Source organism: Macaca fascicularis, chromosome 15 (genome assembly GCF_037993035.2).
Source record: "Macaca fascicularis isolate 582-1 chromosome 15, T2T-MFA8v1.1".
In the NCBI taxonomy this organism is placed as follows: Eukaryota; Metazoa; Chordata; class Mammalia; order Primates; family Cercopithecidae; genus Macaca; species Macaca fascicularis.
Genome location: NC_088389.1, coordinates 37,222,224 through 37,241,694, shown reverse-complemented (window position 1 = coordinate 37,241,694; position 19,471 = coordinate 37,222,224). Strand labels below are relative to the sequence as shown.

The following is a 19,471-nucleotide window of genomic DNA, read 5'->3' as shown; positions in this document are numbered from 1 at the left end:
TCCAAAGTGGTTGTGTCATTTTTCATTCCTGTTAGCAGTGTATGAGATCCCCAGTTGCTCCACGTCTTCTCTAGTACTTGGTTTGGTTGGTTTTTTAAATTTTAGCCATTCTATTTAGATGTTTCCCTGTTTACTAACGATGTTAAGCATCTTCTTAAGTTCTTATTCATGTATCTTCTTCTTTTTTTTTTTTTTTTGAAACGGAGTTTTGCTCTTGTTGCCTGGGCTGGCGTGCAATGGTGTGATCTCGGCTCACCGCAACCTCCATCTCCCAGGTTCAAGCGATTCTCCTGCCTCAGTCTCCCGAGTAGCTGGGACTACAGGCATGTGCCACTACGCCCAGCTAATTTTTTTGTATTTTTAGTAGAGATGAGTTTCATCATTTTGACCAGGCTGGTCTCAAACTTCTGACCTCAGGTAATCCACCTGCCTCAGCCTCCCAAAGTGCTGGAATTACAGGCATGAGCCATCACGCGTGGCCCTGCCTCTTTCAATTTATGGATTCTTCCTCCACCCCTTTCATTTCCTTACAATGTATCTGTTGAAAAACCCAGGCCATTTACTGCAGTTTCTTGCAGTCTGGATTTTGCTGATTTTATACTCCTGTTGCAGTTCAACATTTCTCTCTATCCTTGGCATTTCCTGCAAGTTGGTACCTAGGTTCAGAGAATGGTTCAAAACCACGTTTGGTCCCTTTGGCAAGACTACCAAGGGTATTTGGCATGACTATAGGAGACACATTATGATTCGTTTTTTCTTTGAGATCTTAGGAGTGGCTGATGCTCAATGCCTATCTATTTATTCAGAGGAGTTGCAAACTAGTTTATATTCTATCTTTTTCCCATTTAGAGTTGGAATACTTTTATTAAGAGGAATTTTTCCTCATCAACTATTTGGATACCCAAATAATATTTGCTTTTTATTTAAAGTTTAACAAGTTTAATGGAATGTTTTAATGTTGGTCCCTCAGGGTGTATATTCTGTTGGTATACTTTCAATTTTAGTTTCAACCTTTTTTCAATTTCTGAAATGTTTTCTTGAATTATATCTTTTGGCATTTGTTCTGTTCCTCCCTTGCTTGGTTTTCTTCTTTTGGAACTCCTATTACCTGTATGTTTCATCTTTGCTGCTTTCAATATTTGTCAGTTTCCCTCAAATCTTGTTTATCTCTTCATTTCCTTTTTATTTAAACATATTTTTCTTTTTCACTGTCTTTTATCTCTTAAGTCATTATCTGTTTATCTGTTATTATTATTATTTTTTTCTTGAGATGAGGTCTCACTCTGTTGTCCAGCCTGGAGTCACTGGCTCAACCATGGCTCACTGCAGCCTGGACCTCCCAGGCTCAAGTGATCTTTCCACCTCAGCTTCCTGAGTAGCTGGGGTTATAGGCACATGCCACCATCCCCAGCTAATTTTTTTTGTTTGTTTGTAGAGATGGGGTTTCACCATGTTGCTCAGGCTGGTCTTGAACTCTTGGGCTCAAGTGATCAGCCTGCCTCGGCCTCCCAAAGTGCTGGGATTACAGGTGTGAGCCACCATGCCCAGGCTGATGTATTTGTTTTTAAGTAAGTTAGTCTTGGTCTGTTTTATGGTGTGTTTTCATTGTCTGTAAGGATGTTAATCTGCTCCCTCTTTGCATTTTTTTTCTTAACAACTGTGTACAGAATTTAATCTTGATACTTTTATATTATTTTTATGTAAAATTTGTTTTCCTGACTTTTTGGAATGAGTGTTCAGGCAAGCTTTTCAATCTTCTTAGAGCAGCCCCTCTTCTCTTGTTTATGTGTGGAGTTCAAACATATTGCAACCTGCTTTCTGGATTTTCCTGCCTCTGTTTTTAATCCTTTCTTGAGTCTCGGCCATCTTCTACTTTCCTCTCTTGTCGCTGTCCTGCTCCCAGGAGTTTTAGCCCCAGTTTTCCCTGGTGTGGGGCCTTGTCTTAAAAGAGAGCCAATCAGCCTCAACTGTTTATAAGGGCTACAGTGCTCCAGCCCTTTCAGGCGTTCTTGCCTTAGGTCCTTGTTCTCATCCACTGTTGGAGAGGACAGCGCCTCTCCCAGCTTCAGCTGATGTTTTCAGATTGGCAGCCCAACTGTCCATTGATCACCTGTTACCTATTTTGGATTCTCCTGTTCTCAGGCCTCTCATATACTATCTCTTTTCCTTCTTTCATTTTCCTCTTACAAAAATGTTCTTGTGGCAATAGGCATTTTGCCTCAACCACTTGTATTCAGGGGCTCATGAGGTTACCTTGTACCTAGCTTTGTTGAAAGTACTGTTTGGGTCCTTGGTTTTGCTATTCAGTTGCTGGTTTTTTGTTTGTTTTTTGAGACGAAGTTGCCCAGGATGGAGTGCAGTGGCCTAATCTCAGCTCACTGCAACCTCCGCCCCCTGGGTTAAAGCGATTCTCCTGCCTCAGCCTCCCAAGTAGCTGGGACTATAGGTGCACGCCACCACGCCCGGCTAATTTTTGTATTTTTAGTAGAGATGGGGTTTCACCATGTTGGCCAGGCTGGTCTTGAACTCCTGACCTCAGGTGATCCACCTGCCTCAGCCTCCCAAAGTGCTGGGATTACAAGCATGAGCCACTACACCCAGCAGACGTGCATGTATCTTTATGGTAGAACGATTTATATTCCTTTGGGCATATACCCAGTAGTGGGATTGCTGGGTTGAATGGCAGTTCTGGTTTTTAAGCTCTTTGAGGAATCACCACACTGCTTTCCACAATGGTTGAACTAATTTACACTCCCTTTACACTCCCACCAACAGTGTATATGTATCCCTTTTCTCCACCTCTCCAAAGTTTTTTTTTTTTTTAGACGACAAACTGTCACTGTGTTGCCCAGGCAAGAGTGCAGTGGCATGATCTCGGCTCACTGTAACCTCCGCCTCTCGGGTTCAAGCTATTCTTCTAACTCAGCCTCCTGAGTAACGAGGATTACAGGCGCCCACCACCACGTCCGGCTTTTTCGTATTTTTAATAGAGATGGGTTTTCACCATGTTGGCCAGGCTGGTGTCAAACTCCTATCCTCAGGTGATCCACCCACCTCTGCCTCTCAAAGTGTTGGGATTAAAGCATGAGCCACCTGGCCTGGCCAACCTTTTTTTTTTTTTGAAACGGAGTCCTGCTTTGTCACCCAGGCTGCAGTGCAGTAGCATAATCATGGCTCACTGCAACCTATGCCTTCCCGGCTCAAGCAATTTTCCCATCTTAGCCTCCCGAATGGCTGGGACTATGTGCGCATGTCGCCACGTCCGGCTAATTTTTGTATTTTCTGTAGAGATGCAGTTTCACCATGTTACCCAGGCTGGTCTCCAACTCCTGGGCTCAAGCAATCCACCAGCCTCAGACTCCCAAAGTCCTGAGATTACAGGTGTGAGTCACCACACCTGGCCATGTTGTTTTTTGACTTTTTAATAATAGCTATTCTGACTGGTGTGGTTTTGATTTGCATTTCTCTAATGATCAGTGATATTGAGCTTTAATATGCTTTTTTTGGACACAGGTATGTCTTCTTTTGAAAAGTGTTCATGTCCTTTGCCCACTTTTTAATGTTTTTTTTTTTTTCTGTAGATTTGCTTAGGATCCTTATAGATGCTGAATATTAGACCTTTGTCAGATACATAGTATGCAAATATTTTCTCCCATTCTGTAGATTGTCTATTTACTCTGTTGACAGTTCCTTCTGCTGCCTACTGATGTCTTGACATGACACACCCTGTGATAACTGGAAATAAAGTAGAAGGCAAGTACAGTATTAGAACACATTCAGGCCGGGTGTGGTGGCTCACTCCTGTAATGCCAACACTTTGGGAGGCCGAGGTGGGCGGATCACCTGAGGTCAGGAGTTTGAGACCACCCTGGCCAACATGGTGAAACCCCATCTCTACTAAAAATAAAAATTAGCTGGGCATGGTGGTGTGCGCCTGTAATCCCAGCTACCTGGGAGGCTGAGGCAGGAGAATTGCTTGAACCTGGGAGGCAGAGGTCATGCCACTGCACTCCAGCCTGGGCAACAAGAACAAAACTCAGTCTCAGAATGTGCAGTAACCTTAAGTGCAAGAAAGTCCTTGGTATAATTAAATGTCTTCAACAGCAACAGAATCTGGCTCTCATCACCAGATGCAACTCCCAAACTTTCCACTAGGTGGCAGAACAGGCTAGATAATAGCTGGGGTTCTCACCCTTAGGGAGCATGGCCAACAGCTGTGGGTCTCCAGCCCCAAAGTTTGATTCATTAGGTCTGGGTGCGGCCTGATAATTAGCATTCCTAACAAGCTTCCAGGTGATACTGATGTTTCCAGGTGATACTGGTGGAAAGTTTCCAGGTAATGCTGGAAGGAAAGTACATTTTGTGAACACTGGATTACAGAAATGTAGACCAACCCAAGGCCCGTTCACCCATCAAGCCATTCATCCCTTCCTCCAGTTTACTTTGTAGTTCTAGGTGATGTAAGCACAAAGGATGAGACATGGTTCTTGTTCTCAAGACATAGTCGGGTGAGGGAGAAGAGGAAAACTAAAAAAGCAACTCTTAATTACTTCCACCTCTCCATTTCTTCCAACACACAGACTTCCTAAGTGTTGTTCTGCTGTTCGTCTGTCAAATACAGTTTAAGCCTTATGCCCTTAGAGTCTGCATGATGAACCAGTGCAAGAGCTGCCCTACATGGCTAGACCTGCCGAACGACAGTCTCAGGAACGTGTGCTGTCCTATGACAAGTTTCCGACGGAAAATCTCTGAACTTACAGAGGCTGAGATATAAAAGCACACCTGACACCCCCGAGTCTGCACTGAGTAAAAATAAAACACAGGATTACTATGTTCTTCGAATCTGTGCTTGGTTGCTTTCCAAAATGAATTCATTTTAAACTTCAATATATATTATGGTTAATTTGGGGAAAAAATCTTTTGACTCATGATTGTCCATATTTTCCTTTAAATAGTATTGTTGACTAGCTCTAATCTTTGGTACTGGATCTTACTAGATCTACTTTTTGCATAATTTGTGATGTACCATATAAACCAATAGTATGTAAACAGATTGTGTATAGGTTCACTTGACACAAATCCTTTCTATGTAATCAAAGAACACTTCAACGCATGTCTTGGGTTGAACTATTATTTCTAAATCAGTGATAACTAGATTAGTGAAATTTTATTTATAGCCATAATTCATCTCGACCAATATTTTCACAAGTATTTGAAAGTGTAATAAAATAAATGGGTAAAAGATGCAGACAGAATTCAAGAGATACAAATAAGCACACATAAAAATATGTCATTTTCTCTCTAGTCTCCCCCCCCATAAAAATATGTTGTCATGTGTTAAAGAAATGTCAGTTAAAGCAACCTTGAGATACTTCCTTTCTATCTATTAAATTGGCAAACATGTTTAGAAATGTTCTTTCTTGACTTGGGCAGTGGTTAGACAAGTGTTCACTTCATAACTATTCAACAAAACTGTGTGTTGTAAGCACTCTTCTGTACCTGTAACAGAAAATATTAAGAAAAATTTCCATTGTTTTTGCGAGTAAGTCTTCTACTGGAGCTTGTTCTAAGGAAATATGCACAAAGAAGTTCTCTGTAGTATTTTCTAAAAAGCAGAACTGGAAACTACCTAATTATCTACCAAAACATAAAAGATTTAGCAAATTACAGTAATGAAGGAAAATTACAAAATATTATGGTAGTTGTAAAAACCTAACGCGCATTTTTGAGAACGTATTACAAAACAATGATTTGCAGTACATAAATCCATACACATGCACATAAGGATTAGAAGAGAGTATTAAAAATCATAATGATAAAGGAACTCTGGGTAACTTTCTCCATAAGTTTTTATTACTGTTAGATTATCTTTACCACAGAGAGCACAGAACATGTGGTTAAAATGCAAAGGACAGGCACATCCTACTGGCAAGGACTACTCATGTCTAATCACAGTGTGATCATTAAATATTCTGTCCAAATGTACTCAGAACACTTTAGATGTTTACAGGATATGGCAGAAAAGGGAAGTCTGAGAGAGGAAGAGTTGTGTGGAATTGATCTTTCATTTTGCTTCTGATCTTTTATTTTCAATTTTAGATGCTTTGGAAGTTATTTTTCTTCCAAGTTTAGATAGCTCTTAAGACAATCCATGGAATTTGTTAAAATCTCACTGAGTTCCTACTCTCAATCTTACAATGTTGCTGGGGAAACCAGGTATTCACCTGTATTTTGAAAAAAAAATTGAGAATCAAGATGAAAGTTAATAGTTGTCTACTGCAAAAGGTACAACAGTATTTATTGCTAAATGAACTGCACCACTAACCTTACACAAAAATGCTCAGTGAGGCTGGAGTAGGGTATGCTGGTCAGCAGAGGCTTTAAAGATAGCGGGAGATCAACACCCAAAGTGCAAGGGTGGGAATAAATAGAAGAACAAGAACTGTTTGCTTGAAGAAATTAGCTAGGGCTCCATTATGTTAAGGAATCCAGATGTGCCCTGTTGGTAATGGCGAGTTACCAAGGTTGAACAAGAGCCAAGTAAATGCTCAAAGATGTGGCTGGGGAGACTCCCTGGAAGCAAAGCATAAGACAGGTTGAACCGTGCACACAGGTGGTGGAGGGAGAAGGCAGCAGTTGGGGTTTGAAGAGACTTGAAATACAGAAAGAACAGACAAGGAAACATGAAAACATGGAAAAAAATCCAGGTTTGTGGGGGCTGAAAATCAGGGCTTCGGCCTCACCACCTACTACAACTCCTCTAGGCAATGAATCACTTTACCAAGCCACAGCTTTCTCATCTGTAAAACAGGAATGACAATCTGCCCTTAATGATGCTGTCAGGGGATCAAAGGTGCAGGGCCATAGTATGCAAATGACAAGAAGCCCCGTAAGTTTAAGTGAGGAGGAAAGAACTCATGCAAAGATGTGCTGGATAGACACATCCTTGGGTAAGAGAGAAGAAGAGTATTCCAAGGTCTGGAACCTACAAAATGGGACGTTTACCCACCCCACCCCTTCACTTGCAACTATTCATGAAATTCACCAAAATTATTTCCTAGAGTTTTACATCTATTTTTTTGCTTTTTGGATCACCTTCAGAAATGGTTATATTGTTGAGTTTACCTTCTAGAAGATGTAGAAACAGTAAAAGAACAGAGCCACCTCAGATCACTCAAGGGGTTGTTCCGTTTTCAAAAATACACTGACTTTTGAAAAGTCCCTCAATTGGTTGGATAAAATGTCTGAAGCCATTGTGGGGAAAAGCAAGACAAGTCTTAACTACAGAATATATTTTTAAGGAGATGCAGCTTTATTACTTTCAAGTACAAACAATAATTTGGACTTGGCTAACCAAATTTGCCTAATTGAGAGAATCTGCTTTAATGTACAGATATAAATGATTTATAGTTAGCACAATCACTTATGGGTAAAAAGAGTGCTTCTATGATGCAAGAAAATAGCTTCTCATCTTAGAGACATCTTGTTCCACAATCACTCCATTTGCTTAAGCAATCCCTTCTTCCGCCTACCCCACACAGTTCAAATATAAACTTTATCTCACGCCCTCTAAATCACAACATACATCAAATTAGTGAAATACGAGTTGATGACTTTTTCCGCATTGCTATAGATGTTGGATTGGTGACAGAACTCTCTCTTCAACCTGAGCATTCTCATCAAGTACACTAAGTCCAAATCAGTGAAATATGCCTGTTCACCATCTGAGTACAAAGACGCCAAAACATGATGAGCTTTTATCATCTGAATTAGTAATTTTCCAGGGTTGAATATTAAAAACACATCTTTACTTGGTTGGGCACATTTATGAAGAGTAGAAGTAGCTGAATTCTTTAGGCTGCAGTAATTAAGTGGGTTTACACTGGTCAGGATTGAATTACTAAATTTAAACAACTGAACTGTTCCAGGGAAGACCAGAAACACTGAAACATCTTGACAGCAAAACAGCTTTTTGCACTGAGCGTGACCGTTCAGTCGGATGAGGCTGATGGGAATGGTGCAAAGACTACTCAGTAATCCATCTGAGGATTTATTCCGAAAAAAGTTTACTTTCCTAGAGCAGGCATGGGGAACCTTCGATTAGAGACACTGCCAAAGATGGCTAATGCACATTTTGTCAAAAAAGTGAATCTGTTCTTTTCATCAGACACTCCATCTGAGGACAGGGTAATTCTCAAGGGTCTTGGTTGTCTTAAACCAAGCGAAAGCACCAGCATAACCTGGTAGGAGAGCTGTGTCAAGAAGACAGACCTAAAGGGCTTCTCCCCTATCCTGACAACTGTGTCCACAGGCAAAGGTGACAGTATGCCCTGCCCAGACTGCATCATGAGTAGTAATCTGATTCTGCTCACTTCCCTACAGAGAAAGGCAAGTGGCTTCATACACCAAGGCCCACAGAAGGAGGCACAGAAAGCTATAAAAGTGATGTTGGGGCTGGGCGCAGTGGCTCATGCCTGTAATCCCAGCACTTTGGGAGGCCGAGGCGGGCGGATCACGAGGTCAAGAGATTGAGACCATCCTGGCCAATGCAGTGAAACCTCGTCTCTACTAAAAATACAAAAATTAGCTGGGTGTGGTGGCACGCGCTTGTAGTCTCAGCTACTCGGGAGGCTGAGGCAGGAGAATCACTTGAACCCAGGAGGTGAAGGTTGCAGCGAGCTGAGATCGCGCCACTGAACTCCAGCCTGTGGACAGAGCAAGACTCTGTCTCAAAAAACAAACAAACAAAAAAAGTGATGTCGATAGGATTCACCTCTAGGCAACCTGGAAGCCACACCATAACAACTTCAAGTTGCCAGCTGGGTTTGGTCAAAGAAATGTGTAAAGCCAGGATCCACTATCCTTAGCTGATTCTGTTAGATCAAAATGCCTAACCTAATACAAACAATTTCTTCAGGTCTAAAATACTGTTTCCGAAAGTATTTCTTTTGTTTTACAAATGGAGAGCCATAATCATTTTCCTATGAATACTAGAATGATTATATAATCCTCATTCAAACCTCACCAAGTGTTTTCAACAGCCAGAACACAGCAATTTTTAAACTATGAAAAATGAAGTGCAAACCTTACAATTCAATAGCAATGTTGCCCACGTTTCACTATCCAATTGCATGCACCTTCCTGCAGAACTTCTTTCAAGTCCAGTCCTTCCACTGGAGGGGCTTTCTTCCTATTTCTCTAATAGGTCTAAAATGTTAGGTTAGAGTCAGATTTGGCAATGTGTTTTACTTCAAATAATGGAGCTGGAATGATGACAGAATCTACTAGAAACGTCACACATCCACTCAGCTCTCCTGGATCCCTGTCCCCACCATGAAGCCCGAAGTTGTTATGATGGCCTTTATGAACCTGAGAGAAGCCCCTTGCTTCCACCACACCACAGTGCCACCCAAGAAATCCAATCCTTGTAAGAAAGGATGGGGCTTATCTTCTCATGACTTAGAATTTTTCAAAAATGAGAATATTCACAAAAGAGGGAAAGGCAATTCCCTTCCCTATGCACTAAGGAAGCCAAAGTCAGTGTGTGCATGAGCTAGTTCTCAAAGGCAATAAAAGGAGAGTAAATAATAGTTTTAGTTATCCCCTACCCACTTCTCACTCTGATTCCCCACTTTGCTTTCTTTTGCAAAAAGGATGAGCTAGTTTTCCATTTTTATAACTGGCGACAGTACGAATATATCCAGCATCTACAAAGCAGTTAAATAAAATCTCAGGCCAAATAAAGGCCTCCATAAGGAAGAATAGACATTAGGACTCCAATTACTGCCCAAAGTTCTGCTGTCAAAATCCAGCTGCATGATGATGCCACTGCACTCCACCCTACTGTATAACAGAGCAACACTGCCTAGGAAAAAAAAAATTCCAGCGGCACCAAGTACCACCTTGATGACTTCTATATTCACCACTAAAAACTGAACTAGAACACACTATATACAGCTTCAAGTTTGTCACTTTAATAAAACTTTTCCCACAAATAATTATAATTACTTGCTCTTTGAAGCTATTGGATAGATCTGAAAGTGAGGTGGGGTGGGGATGGGCATTAGATCAGTAATAGTTACCTGTTCAGGCTCGATAAAAAGTAAAAACTCAGCCAGGCGCGGTGGCTCACGCCTGTAATCGCAGCACTTTGGGAGGCCAAGGCGGGTGGATGACCTGTCAGGAGTTCGAGACCAGTCTGGCCAACATGGTAAAACCTTGTCTCTAATAAAAATATAAAAATTAGCTGGGTGTGGTGGTGGACGCTTGTAATCTCAGCTACTTGGAAGGCTGAGGCAAGAGAATCACTTGAACCCGGGAGGCAGAGGTTGCAGTGAGCTAAGACCGTGCCATTGCACTCCAGCCTGGGCAATAAGAGCGAAACTCCATTTCAAAAAAAGTAGTAATAAAGCAAAAAGTAATTTACCCTCATCATTGCCCAAAGTCTCCTGGGGCTTCTGCAAAACAGATTCAGTTGCAATTCTGGTTCTATTTCTAGGAGTACTAAGCAGAGTTCATGCACAGAACTCAATGTGAGATGGATTAAACCCAGATTATGTGGGATGGGGGGAAGATATTGTCCCTTTGCTTAAACCCCACAGAGTTTCAACATGGATATTAATGATACCTGTCCTTGAAATCCACCATTAATTTCTATCAACTTCACAGCACTCAGAGGTCCACAGTCTGGCTCTATGCTAATGCAGATTCTGGAAGAGACAGGTCCCCACCCTAGCAACACTTTTTCTCACCTGTCAGATGGATATGCTTTATACTGGAGTCAGCAAGAAGCTCATGTTCCCAGACATAAGCTGTCACTGAGGTTCCAATTCTTATGTTCATCTTCAAACTACCTTCCTGTTGGTCTGTGAATGAAATACATCCCTCCCCACCACCCTTGTAATACAAGGGAAGACAGCTGAAGAGTGGCTGAGATTTTTCTACTGCTTGCTCCCTCTACTCTCTCCCTGATTGTGGCCACTAACAAACATTACTACTGCTGAACCACAAAATTACCTACCTTTAGAGAGGGAGGACAACACAAACTGGCAGCCCAGGGACATGTTTTGTTTGGCTCACCTTATATTAAATTTTATCAGTTGTAACGTTTTAAAAATCCAGGATTTCAAATAGAAATCTGATTTCTAGCTCCTCCTGAAACAATCTAAAGACCTGCCAACACTGGGCTTCTTTCTCCTAATGATAAAACAGAGCTGAATAACTGCCCTGTTATATCAACTTTCCAGGGGACGGCACAATCCTCCCCAGAACGTTTTACTCATTTATATTACCGGCATGGCTCCCTTAGGCATTTGGGTGTGTGAGCCCTAATCTAGGACAATTCCCTCATTTAAAAAATGAAGAAAATGATGGTATTAGAAGAGAAAGTTAATCTGCCTGAAGATGCAGATTAAGTTAGAGACAAAGAAGGAAGTTAAATTGGGTTCAGGTATCCTTCTAATATAGCATACTGTGTCCCTATTTAAACCATGGCTTCTATCAGCATTTCTTCAACCAATTACTTAAACTGTCTAAGTGAAATCAGTTATATTTTCTACATTTTCCTTTTATTCATCCTTTTCATATAATTGATGTTCTTATAGAAAACTTTTTATCAGTCATTTCATTTAAATATTATCCTGCCAGAAAGAAACCGTGAATCAGGGATCAGACAAAAATGCATTACCAACTTTTACACATTTCAGTAGGTAAAGGACCAGAAAGAATCTTAGAAATCACTGAGCTTAATACTTGGCTGTGCAGACAAGGAAGCTGGGACCCAGAGAGGCTGCAGAGTTCCTGGGTAACAGGCCTGGTCTCTAACCTTCCAGCTCACTGCTCTTTTCTGCTATACCAGGGCACGGCTGTGCAGTCATCCAGGCTGTCGGGGACTAGCTTCCCCAACATGGAAACAAAAACTACAGAACTTGCTCACATCTTAAACATGGCCAACCTTGACTCTGCCAAGACATAAGGTTTAGAATGAGTTGCTAACAATCAATTTACAGAATCCGATTTGCACTGGAAGACAGACTTTCTTTAGAACTGGTATTTGGTGGAAGTTTTAACAGTGGCTCTTATAAAAGCTAAACCCTGTGTAAGAAAAGTTGCTGTAACAACATCATAGCACCTTTGCTTCAACTTCAAAAGAAAAAAAGGCTATGGTAAAAAGCTTTAATAACACACAATGTGATTTCATAGGCAACCAATTAGCAGATTAATGGATCATTTAACTTTCTTTACTTAAAACCAATACTCCACTCAAGAAAGATGAACCCAAAATGCATCCTCTTACACTGACCAACTTAACTAAGTACAAATGAAGTCAATGGTGTACCCCATTAGCATGCTGCGTTGTATGTCAATAAAACAAGCCCTCCCCCACCCCGAGCCCTGGCCCCTGGCAAACATAGATAAATGATTGTGCACTGCGTGATGATACCATTAGGTGAGAACTTTGGTTCATGCAGTTGGCTGCCACAGAGGTTGCACCCAAAACCCGCAGCCCCGGCACCCAAAGTCAGTCAGCGGTGGTGGCTCATGGTGTCAGCCGTGCTCCTTCCACAACACCAGGTGAATACTGTGGTCAGGCATGCTGGTGGCAAAGACCAAGCCCGTGTCATTGTGCCCATCCAATCCATTCAGCCAGGATGCTTCGCCTGCCAGGAAGCTTGAGCCTCTCTTTGACTTCCTGTACTCTGGCAGAGGCCAGCGACTAATCAGGCTCTCTGTCCGCAAGTCCATGATGTACAGGTAGCGGTTGTCAAACAGCAGGGCAAAGATATCTCCAAAGCCAAGCAAGGCCAAGTTTGCTATCTCAGGTGTCTTGATGACCCTACAAGGATGAGAGTTAGGTACTGTGAAAGAAGGCAACTTTACTTCTGTTTATGCTACTATAATCTTTTCTGGAGATATTTAAAACCAGTATTAAATTCAAGCAAATTTAGAGTTAAATGTTTTTGATAAAAAGTAAAATATAAGGAGAAAAAGCTCAGCCCACTTATAAAAAAGCTGGGGGCGGGGGGGGGGGGGTTCAGTCATTATATAATATTGGCATAAAAGGGAAAGGTGGTGTCTGATGAAAGTTTTTTTTTTTTTGAGATAGGTTCTCACTCTGTTGCCCACACTGGAGTATAGTGGCGTGATCTTGGCTCACTGCACTTCCCAGGTTCAAGCGAATCTCCTGCCTCAGCCTCCCGAGTAGCTGGGATTACAGGTGCCCGCCACCACACCCAGCTAATTTTTGTATTTTTTTTTTTTTTTTTTGAGACGGAGTCTTGCTCTGTCGCCCAAGCTGGAGTGCAGTGGCGCGATCTCGGCTCACTGCAAGCTCCGCCTCCCGGGTTCATGCCATTCTCCTGCCTCAGCCTCCCGAGTAGCTGGGACTACAGGCGCCCGCCACCATGCCCGGCTAATTTTTTGTATTTTTAGTAGACACGGGGTTTCACTGTGTTAGCCAGGATGGTCTCGATCTCCTGACTTCATGATCCACCCACCTCAGCCTCCCAAAGTGCTGGGATTACAGGCGTGAGCCACCGCGCCCGGCAATTTTTGTATTTTTAGTAGAGACGGGGTTTCACCATATTGGCGAGATGGTCTCCATCTCTTGACCTCGTGATCCGCCCACCTCGGCCTCCCAAAGTGCTGGGATTACAGGCATGAGCCACCGCGACCGGCAATTTTTGTATTTTTAGTAGAGACGGGGTTTCACCATATTGGTAAGATGGTCTCGATCTCTTGACCTCGTGATCCGCCCACCTTGGCCTCCCAAAGTGCTGGGATTACAGGCGTGAGCCACCAGACCTGGCATGTTATCTCAATCCTCACAATGCAGTTAGGTAGAGGTATTCTCTCCACTATATTAGTAAATAAGACTAAAACATCTTGCTATGAGTCATATAGCTAACACGATGCAGGCCTAGCAAATGTTTTCCGAGTATCATAGGTGCTGAGTGCTGGCTGGGCCCTGGAAAGAGATAAGCAAGATAGTCTTTGCCCCTTAGAAGGGGAGGGCATAGCATATAACCGCCAGAGTATGTGAGAATATGCTGAGCACAAACACTCCAACGGATATAACGGGAGTATCAAGGAATGAGCAAACCTTTCTGCCTTTTATCAGCTGGACCTGGAAGAATATTTTTTCTCTTTCTTGAAGAAGAAATGCAACTGGGCAATATGGATTGAGAGAATACTGAAAGCCTGTCTAAATTTTACAAATTCTCTCTCATGCGCATGTGGTTCTCTTATAGTTAATATCTGAAAAAAAGTCTATGATACTAAGATACTAAGAATATCAACATACATCACTTCTATGAAACTAAGAAAATAGTTAACAGGTGCTGGCCCCTGCTTGAAAAGCAGTCAGAGAACAAGTTCACCCTCCTAGATTGAAAAAGGAAGAAACTTCTGCTAAAAGAGGTAGCCATTTAGATGACATGTTTGAGAACATCCAAAATCAATCACTGAACACTCCCTATGGCGTGAGCCTTTGTAAACAGGTTTACAAGATGGGAGTCTGATCCCAGGGAAAGCAGTAAGTTCAGATGACCTTGAAGTAAAGGGGAAACAAAGGTCCCAATATGTGTGCTCCAGTGAGTTACAACTGATAACTCATCCATCATTTTCTACTTAGATGACTCATGTTCATTCACTCAACAAATATTTACTAAGAGCCTAAAGTGAGCTAGCCAATGCTGGTACCAGGATTTCGGGAGCGAGTAAGACAAAGTTCCTCACACTCAAACTATCCAAAACTGAATTTCCTAGTCAAATCTGTTTTTTCTATTTCTTTACTTGCTCATTCACCCAGGTGCTCAAGCTAGGAAACGTGGCAACCATCCAATTCTCCTCCTCCTCAAATCACAAATTCAGTCACCAAGCTCTATGGATTATATGCCCTAAATTTTTCTAATTTATTCACTACTATCTGCACTACCACACCTCTAGTCCAAGACACCATCTTTTGCCTGCACTGTTGCCAACAGCTTTCTACTGATCTCCCCACATCTACTCACTCCCTTTGAATCAGTTAACCTCACATACAACCTGATCTGTTACCACCTTGTTTCAACTTCTAAACTCTTTGATGGTTCCTTATTGTGCCCCCATCTTTAGTCACACTGAGGCATTTAAGGAATTTCCTTCAATTTCTCAAATGTACCTGAGGCTCCTTTAACCTCAGGGCCTTTGAACGGACTAGTGTCTCAGTCTAAAATTCCTCACTGTACATCCACTCCTGGTACTTAGTTAAGGCATTTATACTCATCCTTTAGAGCTCAGCCCAAATGTCTCTTCCTCTTAGAAGCCTTCCCTTAGTCCACAAACTAGGCAGAGCCTCAAAGTACTCCATACTAGGCTCCTCTTAACCCAACCATTAAACAAACTGTTTGCAATTAGCTATTTAACATCAGTCTTCCCCCTCCTGCTGATCATTAATCTCCCTGAGTTTGGTAAGTACTTCTTATGCTTCCCAATGCATACCACAATGCCTGACACAAAGGTGGGTGCTCAATAAATATCTAAAGAATAAAGTAGTGGTGAAATAAACAGAGGCAAATGCAAATTCCTACAAAAGAGATCTAAAGGAGGCTAGGAAGCCAGGCATGGTGGCTCATGCCTGTAATCCCAGTACTTTGGGAGGCCGAGGTGGGTGGATCACTTGAGGTCAGGAGTTTGAGACCAGCCTGGCCAACAGGATGAAACCCCACCTCTACTAAAAAAAAATACACAAAATTAGCTGGGCGTCGTGGCAAGTGCCTGTAATTCCAGCTACTCAGGAGGCTGAGGCAGGAGAATCGCTTGAACCTGGGAGGCGGAGGTTGCAGTGAGCTGAGATCACACCACTGCACTAGAGCCTGGGTGACAAAGTGAGACTCTGTCTCAAAAAAATAAAAACAAAAATAAAAATAAAGGAGGCTAGGAAAAACAAATAGGAAGTCTGGTAGGTCCCCATCATAACAGAAACACAAAAAATAGGTGGCTACCGAGTTAGGGCTTAAGATCTGTGAAGATGAGCTGATTCCAAAGACTGAACCACAAATACGTTGCAGAATAGAGCACAGGTCTTGACAGGTTTGTGGCTTTCACTTTGATCACTTTAGAAATGGAACCGGACATCCCTGCTGTGCAGAGTCTGGGTCCTTGAACCTAAGTAACCTTACATGCTGTAGAGATAACCTAACTCAAACAATCACATCATATCTCAGACTTATTGAGTAACATGCTGTTATTTGTGCTGCTTCTTTTCAATTAGCTTCAAAGCTAAGTAGCCCTACCTGGTCCTAGCAATAGAGGTCAGAGGATTTGTAGTAGGTTTCAATAGAGGTTGGTTTATTTGTGTTTGGGAGGAAAAAAGCAGACACAAGACAGATTCTTTTCGGAGAAAAAATCTGAACCTGGCAATTCCTACCAGCAAACAATCCTGCAGGTTTATTATTTAAAACTATTATTCAAACACTAAAAACAGAACTTTCATCTAGGACTCTAGATAGTCTCTATATGCCACTCCGAGTCAGAAGCATACATGAGAAAGCAGATGTGGGACCAAATTAAACCCTTTAGAGATGCTAAGCATTAAAACAACTATGACATCTCTAGCCCACCTTGCCTTTGCACCTTCCCTCCTAAAATTTTCATTAAAAATAAAAACAATATTAAACTACCAAAGATGTTATTTTCCCATGGTGATTACTTGAATATTTTGCTTTGCAAAATATCAAATTCTTTCAAAACTTTATTTTCCCCTGTTTCTGATGTCCCTGGCTTTCTGGTACCGTAAGTATATGCCTGTTGGATAATCCAGCCATGCATGAATGGACGCATGTTGGAATAAAGTGAGAAGTGGAATGCTGGGCAAGGCCCCTACCCTGTCTCAGCTTCAGTGTCCCCATCTACAAGAGGAAAAGCTTAAACAGATGTTTTCTAGGAAAGGTTTCAGTCTTTTTTCTCAAAGCATAAATATCAATCATTTCTATAACTGATTCTGACACCTCTGAAACCTAACTGGTTAGAAATGTTGGTCTGACTCCAGGAAGGCATAAATGGGGTTGTAACTTTGTGATCAGAGAGATGCGGCCCACCAAAGTTTTATAGTTACTGTGATCAGATCCACACAAGCTGACCTCAAATAGTCATGCATAAAAACAATTAAGAGAATGTTCAATTTTCTGTACTCCTCCAAGTCCTGAACCATGCTATGGGATGCTAACTTTGTGAGTTGTTATTAGTAAGTGTGTGCACAATAGGTGTGAAGTACAGTAGGTTAAACAAATTCAAACAGGTTTCTTCATATGGGGCCTCTCAGACTTAAATTATTAATAAAGATCTGCCAGGTGGTGTACTAGGTCCTCATCACAAGCATTTCATTTAATAGTCACTTTACAGATGACGAAATTGAGCTACAGAGGAGTTAAGAAAGTTACACAAAATCACACAGCCCATCAGAGATGGCACCATGTCTTAAACGAAGGTTTGTCTATCAGCAAAGTTCTCTTAATGACTACATGGCACTGGCTTCCATCAGCCCCAAACATGCTAACAGATATTGTCAATTTCCAAGAGGAGCCTATTGTATGCAGTGAATCACAAAATTATTTGTCTATGGACTGCTGCTTATTTATTTCTTTGGAGGGAAACCCTGCATATTTTATTTTTCTCTAAGTATCTCTGTCTTTCTACTAGTCAACAGAAGGTCACTTGATGCCTAGATGCCACTAAAGTTTAACCAAGTTTGTAAAACAATGCAGAATTTCAACTGAATATGAAGTAGAACTTAAAATATTAGAACTTATGGAGATCTGAAAGGTCTTTTCATCCACACCCCTCATTTTCCAGAAAAGCATGTTAAATATGAAAGAAGTGGCTCATGACTCACACAGTCAGGCAGGGGGCGTTCCAGTATGTAACTCTTTTTCATGTGCTTACTTCCTCTAAAATATTTTTCCTGAGATGTTCAGTATATATAACCTTGTTTACAAGTGATACAGTAAACATTTCATAAAAGCCAGCTACTGACTGGTAGATCCAAACATTTATTCTTGTCTTTCCTACCGAACTACAGCAGGCTTTCAAAGGTAAAGCGTGAGGTCAAAGTAAACATTACCTGAGAATATCATAACTAGCAAAGTCCCACTGGTAGAGACCAAGTGCTGAACTGCAGACAATGTATTTCCCATCAAAATGCAGTCTTGGCTGCAGGCAGATGCTTCTATCCTCAGAGACAGACAATGTCTTTAAGCACTTGCAGTTGATTTCTCTCCCAATTGGCCAAATCTACAGAAAAAAGAAAATGAGGAAAGATGAGAGATCACATCACTACAGAAAAGCTTGTCCTTAAAATGGTCTGTGTTTGCTGAAGTCAGATAGAAAGTGAAGTATACTGGAAAGACCACAGGCTTTATAGCCAAGAATCACAGGTTCAAGTCTTAATTATCCTGTGCAATCTTGGGTAAAATTATTTAATCTCTCTTAACTCCAGCTCCTGCAATGAAGATAATGCCTATCACATGGGACAGTTTAAAAGATCCAATAATGGGCCAGGCACGGTGGCTCACACCTGTAATCCCAGCACTTTGGGAGGCCAAGGCAGGTGGATCACTTGAGGTCAGGAGTTCAAGATCAGCCTGGCCAATATGGTGAAACCGTGTCTCTATTAAAAATACAAAAATTAGCCAGGCGTGGTGGTGGGTGCCTGTAATCCCAGCTACTTGGGAGGCTGAGGCACGAGAATCACTTCAACCCGGGAGGCAGAGGTTGCAGTGAGCAAAGATTCCACCACTGCACTCCAGCCTGGGTGACAGAGCAAGACCCTATCTCAGAAAAAGAAAAAAAAAAAAAAGAGAGAGAGATGCAATAAGAATGTGAGAGTGCTTTGTGAACTCTTTGCAATTCATTACAATAAATGAGTATTTATGTTTTCATAGTTCAGATCTAAGAATTAAGGACGGAAGGAGACATGTAAGAAAGTATTAAGAATGGGCTGGGCTTGGTGGCTCATGCCTGTAATCCCAGCACTTTGGGAGGCCAAGGCAGGTGGATCACAAGGTCAGGAGTTTGAGACCAGCCTGGCCAATATGGTGAAATCCCATCTCTACTAAAAATAAAAAAAATACCCAGCTACTCGGGAGGCTGAGGCGGGAGAATCGCTTGAACCCAGGAAGCAGAGGTTGCAGAGAGCCAAGATTATGCCACTGCACTCCAGCCTGGGCAATAGAGCAAGACTCTGTCTCGAAAGAAAAAAAGAATTAAGAATAAGCTGAACATAAATTTATGTGAATTTCTTTTTCATCTACAAATCCAAGTTAAGAAACTACATAGGAGGCCGGGCGCGGTGGCTCACGCCTGTAATCCCAGCACTTTGGGAGGCCAAGGCGGGCGGATCACAAGGTCAGGAGATCGAGACCACGGTGAAACCCCGTCTCTACTAAAAATACAAAAAATTAGCCGGGCGCGGTGGCGGGCGCCTGTAGTCCCA

General features: G+C 41.9%; 1 protein-coding gene and 1 long non-coding RNA gene across 13 annotated transcripts in view; one reads left to right on the top strand and one right to left on the bottom strand.

The window, feature by feature from the left end:
• LOC123569178 (uncharacterized) overlaps positions 1-4,842 on the top strand; it is a 42,435-nt gene extending 37,593 nt beyond the window's left edge. For 2 of the 6 annotated variants that reach the window (XR_012424431.1, XR_012424428.1), the window contains exons 2-3: positions 3,688-3,753; positions 4,642-4,842. This is a non-coding gene — a long non-coding RNA (uncharacterized lncRNA). Of the gene's footprint in view, positions 1-3,687; positions 3,754-4,580 lie in introns of all 6 variants that reach the window. The other 4 variants (XR_010581451.1, XR_012424427.1, XR_012424430.1 and 1 more) reach the window with 3 other exon arrangements.
• Positions 4,843-5,117: 275 nt separating this feature from the next.
• The window catches only part of FBXW2 (F-box and WD repeat domain containing 2), a 36,682-nt gene continuing 22,328 nt past the window's right edge, over positions 5,118-19,471 (bottom strand). For all 7 annotated transcript variants that reach the window (XR_012424426.1, XM_074016690.1, XM_005580928.5 and 4 more), the window contains 2 exons: positions 18,101-18,270; positions 5,118-12,835 (listed from right to left, as the gene is read on the bottom strand). Coding sequence is in view for 6 of the 7 variants with exons in the window: in XM_074016690.1 (XP_073872791.1) it covers positions 12,547-12,835; positions 18,101-18,270 (459 nt within the window). In the remaining variant the exon portion in view is untranslated. The remainder of the gene's footprint in view (positions 12,836-18,100; positions 18,271-19,471) is intronic.